Source organism: Helianthus annuus, chromosome 6 (genome assembly GCF_002127325.2).
Source record: "Helianthus annuus cultivar XRQ/B chromosome 6, HanXRQr2.0-SUNRISE, whole genome shotgun sequence".
Lineage (NCBI taxonomy): Eukaryota > Viridiplantae > Streptophyta > Magnoliopsida > Asterales > Asteraceae > Helianthus > Helianthus annuus.
The window spans coordinates 63,356,766-63,365,871 of NC_035438.2; the positions used below are offsets into that span (position 1 = coordinate 63,356,766).

Consider the following 9,106-nt stretch of genomic DNA (forward strand, 5'->3'; position numbering starts at 1 on the left):
TATAATCACCAATGTAGGTGACTAATAAGTTTGTAGAAACTTGATAAGCACTAGGATTATGATTCTTGTTCTAGTGTAACCTGAGTTCTAAGAGGTAATTTTTGAAATATAGAACTTAAAACATGTGTAAATGTGCCTAATTGAAGTTGGTTTTGATGAAAATTACGAGTCATGAACTTGGTTTTGATTATGTAAAAATCTGACCCGCTAGGTGTTTGATAAAACGCCTAAGTGAGGATTAAAATGTTAAAAAGTTGGGTAAAAACGCAGATTCGATTATAATAGAGAATTATGCGTTAAGGCTTACGAAAGAGTTCTAAACTTATTGTGAACTAAACTCTTTAGACAAAGAATCCGGATCGTCAAGCGGACATGCCGGAGGGGATACGCGTTCGAAGGGTGTGCTCTAAAGGTACGTGACCTTAGTCTTGTTACATTATGCTATAATGTTTGGTTTTAGTGTATAATTGGTGTCGTACTGAATATACACGTTGATGTGTCTTTGAAGTGACGAAGTTCACTCGACATATTTAACGGGTCAAAATAATGGTTGGAAATGGTTTTGGAAAAGGTTTGGCTTGTCATCAAAGTGATGGTTTTCACTCGATAACCAAACGGGTCAAAATGGTGCTTTTAAAAGAATCATGTGTGTAGAGACTTGAAAGTCTCACATTGCGTTAAAAAGTGGGATAATACTACACCAATGATTTGGTTATGCTAATGTAAGTTTACGAATCCGAGATATCAGGTCAAACAGTAGAAATGAATTGTAAATGTCACTTAAAGCGGAATGCTTGAATTTTTTAAAACAAGCATTAGGTTCTAATGTGAGCGTAAAGCCATGGAATGGCGCGAATACGCCAGGGTTTATAAGCCCGGGTATTTGGGGTAATTGTGCCTAAAAAGTCTTAGAACAGAAAAATGGTATTTTGCACTTATTGCTAATGGGTTGGATAATTGAAACAGGGATTTTATGAATCATTTGCTCGTAATTCAGTTTCTGTAATGTGAAATTTACATGGTTGGCTTCGAAATTTTATTACGGACTCACAGGAAAAAGAATGGACTAAAACGGACAACCAAGTAAAAAGTTATGGGATTGTTTAAAGTTAGATTTTTGGAAATTTTCGGAGCTGGGCAAAATGCAGGTCCAGAAACTAGACCTGCTGGAAAACATACTCCCCCGCGCCACGCGACGGGGGCATAGGGGACTGGCGCGACACGCGGGGCCTCCCGCGGCACGCGAAGGATCGAACCAAGTCTGGCGCGTGGCGCGACAGACTAAAAACCAGAATTTTTCGATTTTTGTTATGTTTATGTATTTGGGATTTGTCTAAGCTCAATTAACATTGTCAAAACTAATTATTTATGTGGTTTTGACCTCAGGTGATGCTCGTTAGCTTCGGACGCCGATCAAGCATGAAATCAAGAACCGAACACCATTTTTGAAGCTTCCGCACTAAACTAAACTTGTCTAAACAATTATGTTTTGTAAACTCTATTAGTTGTAATTACTCTGAACTAGATGGTAACTTATGTTAACTCGCTAAACAGAGTACTTCTTAACTTGTAACTAAGTTTTAATAAATATGCATTTTCTTTCAAAAGGGCCTGTACTTTATGATTTAAATAATAATAATTATGACGAGTGTTACAAGTTGGTAATCAGAGCTCAAGGTTGTTAACAAAGCGTGTTCGGTTCTAGCTTGATCAAGCATCCGGTAAGAGTTAATTGTTCTAAGTAGAGTTGTATAGTATAAAAAGGGAAACTTTAAAGGCTTCAAACTATAAGATGTAATTCACAAAAATTCCATGTAATTCACAAAAATTCCATTAACAGAAGATAATCACACTAACCAAACTATAAGATGTTGGGGAAGGTGTTGGCGCCGATCAGAAGCTTCAAACTTTAGAGGAGGTTGCCGTCAAAAGTTAAGGGAATCCAGACTCGGGCCTGTTTTGGGCCCATACTCGGGCCTGTTTTGGGGTTAAAGGCTTCGGGCTCGATTTGGGTTTTGAGAAACTGGGCTAAGAACGGAACTGCGGTCAAACTGGTTGTGCAACTCCGAGCACTAGTGTGTGGCTAAATATATGCATATAAAACTCATAACTATTTAATCATAGTAATTCAATATAATTAAACAAGTTTACAGGTTAACGCAATGTGAACATAATAACGACGTACAATAGAATATAAGTAGTAGAACATGAATAGTAACGATACAAGTCAAGTGTCGCGAGGACAATGCTAACCTTGGGAGCACGGGTTGTCACAGGTTAGGTGCTCATGAATGTTTAATGCACGATTATTTTTGTGAAAATCCGTTGTACGACGATGAACAGTTTAGGCGTAGGTTTCGTATGAGCTGTCGTCTTTTCCTAAGAATTTCTAATGATCTTGCGGTCGAATTCCCTTTTTTCACACAAAGAGAAAGTGCTAGTCGCAAAATTGGTTTCACTGGAATACAAAAGTGTACTGCCGAAATTAGGCAACTAGCGTATGGCACAACGAGTGATGCGTGGGATGAATATTTAAGGATGTCGCCCAGAAGTTGTCTTGATTGTCTTGAAAATTTTTATGAAGGTATTGTTATTATTATTATTATTATTGTGATTATTATTTTTTTATTAATTACAGTTTATTATTATTATTGTTATTACTATTATTTTTATTATTTACAGTTTAATATTATTATTGTTATTATTATTTTTTTATTAACACTATTATGTTAGGTGTTATGTTTCTTTACAGGAGGCGATATTTGAGGATGCCAACCGTTGTCGATGTTCCACTTTTATACGTGGCCATCAGCGGATACACGGGTTTCCTGGGATGTTGGAGTCTTGATTGCACGCACTTGGAGTGGGCGACATGTCCAATCGCTTGGAAAGGGCAACACCATCGTGGTTGTACCCTAGTATTACAAGCGGTCGCGTCTCAAGATTTATGGATTTGGCATGCGTACTTTGGCATGGCCGGTGCGAACAATGACATCACAGTTTTACAATCTTCGAACCTTTTAGACGATGTCATAGATGGTGTTGCACCAGATACTTCATTCTATGCAATCGACATGGAGTATAAGTATGGGTACTATCTCACAGACAGTATTTATCCAGAGTGGGCGACGTTTGTGAAAACTCTTTCGTGTCCAGATGACGAGAAAAGAATGTATTACAAGAAGAAACAAGAGTCAGCAAGAAAAGATATCGAGCGGGCTTTCGGTGTGTTAAAAATAGATGGTCTATCATTGCCCAGCCGTCGAGCATACTTGAAAAAAAAGTAAAATGAGAAACGCCATGTATACGTGCATTATCTTGTATAACATGATATTGAAGGACTCGGGCAGAGCGTTTTGTGGAGAAAGTTATGATGAAAGTAACCAATCGACGAACCCACTACTCACATACGCTGAAAAAGAAGTTATCCGAGCGAGAATACGTGACAGGGACACACACCATAACCTTCGAGCTGATCTGAGCGAGCACCTATGGTTTTATCGTGAACAAGAAGGAGATGACAAAGACGACGAGTGTTTCTTAGTGACATTGTATTTTTTATTTAAATTATGATATTGTATTTTTTTATTTAAATTATGGCATGTTATTTTTTATTTAAATTATGAGTTCTAAATTAATGTATCAAAATTAAATAATGTTTAAATTTAAATAAAAACAATAATTAGGTAAGAGTAAATTGCCATTTTAGTCCTTGAGTTTTGTCCAAATTTGCCATTTTAGTCTAAATAGTTTTTTTTTCGCCTCTGGGTCCCTGACTTTTCCCTTTTGTTGCCATTTTGATCACATACACTAACTCCATCCAAAAACTCCATCTTTAACCAGGGGTATTTTGAGGATTTTCATTTTAAATGTTTTCAATTGCCATTTGATCCAATTCCAAAAAATCCAAAAAATTCTAAAAAATCATAAAAATTCTAAAAAATTCTAAAAAATCCGTTTCGGCACGAACCGTTTCGAACCCGAACCGTTTCGAGCTGAACCGTTTCGACGCAAATCGTTTCGACCCGTACCGTTTCGAGCTAAATCGTTTTGACGCGAACCGTTTCGACCCGTACCGTTTCGAAGCCGAACCGTTTCAAGCTGAACCGTTTTAACCCGTACCGTTTCGAAGCCGAACCGTTTCAAGCCGTACCGTTTCGAACCGAACCGTGCCTTATCGAACCAAACCGTTTCGAGCTGAACCGTTTCGACGGTTCGGGTCAAAACGGTTCGCATCGAAACGGTATGGTTCGAAACGGTTCGCGTTGATAAGGCACGGTTCGCGTCGAAACGATTCAGCTCGAAACGGTTCGGGTCGAAACGGTTCAGCTCGAAACGGTTCGGTTCGAGACGGTTCAGCTAGAAACGGTTCAGCTCGAAACGGTTCGCGTCGAAACGGTTCGGCTCGAAACGGTTCGCGTCGAAACGGTTCGGCTCGAAACGGTACGGGTCGAAACGGTTCGGCTCGAAACGGTACGGGTCGAAACGTATCGCGTCAAAACGGTTCAGCTCGAAACGGTTCGGGTCGAAACGGTACGGGTCGAAACGCTTCGCGTCGAAACGGTTCGGGTTCGAAGTGGTTCGCGCCGAAACGGATTTTTTGGATTTTTTTGAATTTTATAGAATTTTTATGATTTTTTAGAATTTTTATTATTTTTATTATTTTTTGGATTTTTTTTGATTTTTTGGAATTTTTTTGATTTTTTGGAGTTGGATCAAAATGGCAATTGAAAACATTTAAAATGAAAATCCCTAATATACCCCTGGTTAAAGATGAAGTTTTTGGATGGAGTTAGTGTATGTGATCAAAATGGCAACAAAAGGAAAAAGTCAGGGACCTAGAGGCAAAAAAAAAACTATTTAGACTAAAATGGCAAATTTAGACAAAACTCAGGGACTAAAATGGCAATTTACTCATTAGGTAATGATGATGAAGGATTTAAACCATTGCATGCAAGTTAAAGGAATAAGCTTTAAAGCCCCCTGTGTAACGTGGTAATAAAGTCACGCTGAAATGACGTAATAAAGCCCTAGGGACTTTATACCACACCGTATAGCCTAAGAACCTCATTGATGGTAATGGACTAATGATAGAGAGAGGGTCTTACCAACTCTTTTGTATTTATATTTTGGATATAATAGTTAAATAATGATAAAAAATTATATATGTAAAAGGAGGAAAAAATATTTGGGCCACGAAAAAGACGGGCCCTGTGGCATCACACCACTTACACCCCTTCAAAACCGGCCTTGTGTAGTGATACACCCTCGATGTATTTTCCGTGGTTTGTTCGTCTAAACTAAATGGATGAATTTTTCTTGGTCACAAATGAAATAAGAAGGTTCACCCAGTTTAAATCAACACGTATTAATGTAAGAAGTTAGAACCGATTAAAAATGTATCAATAGTTACATGATTGTTAATGTCGGAAGTAATTATATTTAAAAATTGGCATAGTAATAATATAGGATGATTATATTTCCAATCTTTCATATTATTGACATCACAAAGATGCCATTTTCTTTTCGGTAACTACCACGTTGTTTATAAGGTCAACTAAACCAGTAGTTTAACTAGTTTAATACCCGTCCGTTGAAGAGGTTACTTTAAAAGTAAACATGTATTTTGTTCATGATTAACATCAACAACAAAGATGACAACATTTTATAATTTATTTTCTATATATTTCATACTAATGATTAATTACCACAAAACAAAATCCAATTTCAACTTTAAAGATTCAATTATTATGAGGAAATGGTCTATTTTGCCCCTTCCCTTGATTTTTATTTCAACCGCATTAAACGCAAATATAGTAGGGCTCTATAAGCTTCCTAAAGTTGGCTCCAGCATAAACTGTTTCTGACCCGAGTTCTTCTTCAATCCACAAGAGGAACACAAAATAACGACGTTCAGAATGATATTAAGGGATAAGGGTGAAGAAACAAACCTTGCCGACAATAGCAGGGCCGATAATAGTATTCTCGTTAGCAATGTTTGAAAAAGGGAGTTAGATATTCATTAGCATCAACTCCAATTAGCTTCTTCACACAATAGATTTTCCCGTGCATTGCAGCCAACATTAATGGAGTCTCATACATAATAATCAAATTACACAAATTCAATAAGCATCTAAAGTATATATGAATATATTAGTGTAGCAATCAGATAAACGCTTACGAGTATCAGGTATCCTTCCTTTCTAGACACATATCCCTTTCATGATTAAGTACAACAATACAATTAGAACTAAGATAAACGCGATCAATTTGAAACAATCAATCATTTCAAAGTAATCTTTATAATAAATTTTAACATATAGATTATTTACAAAATTTAAAAAAAAAAATGTTGCTAAAGCTAGAGGGTGTGGTTTAAAGCCCTAGGGGCTTTATTACGCCACGTAAGCGCCACGTAGTGACGTAGGCGACACATAAGCAGGATGCTTTATCGCTAACTTACACGGTGTGGAATAACGCCCCTTTTAATTATATTAAAAAAAGATAAATAAAAAAAATCTGATTGGTTGATGAAGGTGGGGCCCCTTGATTTCTTCCTCTCACGCCTGCTATTCCTTTGGCGGAAGCCAAGGATAGCGCCCCATTAACGAAGGCGGGGTAGTGTAGGGCACCATAGGGCGCTAAAGTTGATGAGGCGGCGGGGGGTGCGAAGCCACACCCCCTGGCCTAAAGAAATATACCAGTTTTTACCTAATGATTATACTACAAGAAAAACTAAAGAAGTAGAAAGATTTAACCTGGATTCAAAAGTAATGTCTTCTCCTTGTTCCCTGAACCATTCTGTTTCACAAAGGTTGTCAAAGTGTAGTCTATTGTTTCTAGCCCTTCAACCCTTACTTCACTATCATTCATAAAATAATATTTTATAAACAATTTATCGTTAATCATAAATATTGAGAAAAAAATATATATAACATGTAGATGTAGATCCCTTACCTTATGTCAAAAACAGAGAGATATGAATGATGAGCAAAAGAGAAACTAAAAGTTTTCCTATTAAAATTCCTAATGCAAGATACCAATGTCAAATTTCCATCCATCCAAAGTGAGACTCTAAGCCGAAACTCAAAGATGTTGAAAACATATTTCATTAGCCGGTCAAAATTTATTCGTAACCGGTGAAAATTTATTGAACCATAAAATATTAGCAACAAAAGAAAAGGGTTGAACAGTCTAAAACTAAGAAAAGTTTACAACCTCTTACATTACTATATCAATAACTGGATCATTATTATTCTTAATATTACTCTTTTGAACCTAAAAAAGTTAATATTACTCTTTTGAACCTAAAAAAGAAACTGACTACAAAAATCCCCATTTGTGCATTAAGGTTTAAGACAACGGTGCAAATATATAAGAAAAAAGTTCACCCGAAGCAAGGCTAATATAGAACCTGTGTGGCCAAAAGTTGAGATCTTCTTCTGACGATTACCGTAGCAAACCAGCAAAAGATTTCACAAGGAGCTACGTCATCTTCAAGTGGAGCAATTGTTCTATAAAAGAAAATTATGAAGTTATAACCACATGATAGCTAGCTATATCTAGTAGAAATTTAATCGAACAACTGGTAGGAAAAACCATTCCCAAAAACCATGCTCAAGCAATTGTTAAGAAATTAGTGTTTGATTAGTTACCTTAATGGCCAAAAAGGACTTATAAAATATTAATCGAATTAATCCGTGTCTTGTTGGACGCCTGTAAACCTAAACAAAAAAGAAGTTGAAGCCTAAATTAACAAATCTATTGATGAAAATTCAAGCATTAAAAACTTCTATAAGAAACAACACAACTGTCCAAGTGCATGCTCAAAAAAAATTATGTCAAGAAAATTTATTTTTTATGCTTAGTAGGATACAACTTTTCATCTCCTAGAACAGCATAAATGAATTGAGTTTCCCAGGTTTAGGAAACATGTCTTGAATAACTTTAACAGCGCCTATGTTTCCACAAGATCGATTATCCTATAACAAAATCATACAAATTTAGTTTATATCAAAGCTGATTATCAGTACAGTATTAATAAATTACATAGACATACCACTGTGGTTACACGATTAGAGTCCTTAAGAAGGCGTAGTGTAGCGTGAGAACCAGCATAGCCCGCTCCTTTGGTTACAAAAACATGAGTAACCCATGTTTTTTGTTGTGAGATCTTCAAAGAACATTGCAAATTAAGAAAAATTATTTAAAACACATATAATCTAACAAAAAAGGGTCAATTTACTTACATGCCAACTTAAGGGTTGCAACATCCTCTGCATTTAAGTTGTTTCCATCATTCTATCCTTTTCTGGGTTCACACCATCCAGGATCATCCTGTCGTATACATGTAACAACCAATTCTACACATAAACATCCGTATTAGGCTTTTCAACTAAGAATTCCATAAAACCTAAAAAACTGTTATATCAGTAACTAAAACCATTAAAATAAGAGATATTGTACTCACCAAGTAAGGCGACCACAGCAAGAAAGGACGACCCAAAAAAGAAGTAAAACTCGAAAATACCCCCAACATCGAAGAGGTCCCTCCGTACACCACATTCATTCCGTTACAGATGGCACATATTCATCGGCGGAAACTGGTGAAGTGACACGGTCAATTGCTGCAAGCAGTGATTGGCGATTCGCTAACAAAAAAAATGAATACATCGAATCAGTGATGGAAGTTAGATGATAGAGAATGTCGATGTGAAATTGAACGGAAACCTACTGGAGATTGAACGGAGAAGACGAGAAAATAGGTAAGGTTTTACCAATCAGTTGTTGGTAACGGCTCCATGGATTGTTGATGAAATCGAACTACTCCAGTGACTTGTAAAGTTGGATGTATTTTGAATAGCTTTAGGGTTTGGGGGAATAGTTGAAGAATGTAAATATGAGAATGAGAATGGAAGGTTTGTGGCCGATCTATAAAATAATCTACAGGAGTTGCGGTTGTAGTAGCAAGGATTTAGGAGGAGAAAAAGGGTAGTGGGGTGAACCGACCATGAGAAACAAACTGCCCAGAACTACCACAATAGCAGTTAGAAAAATGGAGTTTAAATGGTCAGGATTTAGTTTTAGCAAGATCTAATGGTGGAGA

General features: G+C 36.6%; 1 protein-coding gene across 1 annotated transcript; it reads right to left on the reverse strand.

The window, feature by feature from the left end:
• Positions 1–7,823: 7,823 nt before the first annotated feature.
• On the reverse strand, positions 7,824–8,335 carry LOC110864033 (putative UDP-arabinose 4-epimerase 2). Its single transcript, XM_035974785.1, has 3 exons — positions 8,250–8,335; positions 8,060–8,173; positions 7,824–7,982 (listed from the first exon to the last, which is right to left on the reverse strand). Exons 1-3 carry the CDS (start codon positions 8,280–8,282, stop codon positions 7,890–7,892), a joined length of 240 nt encoding a protein of 79 aa, XP_035830678.1. The 5' UTR covers positions 8,283–8,335; the 3' UTR covers positions 7,824–7,889.
• Positions 8,336–9,106: the final 771 nt, after the last annotated feature.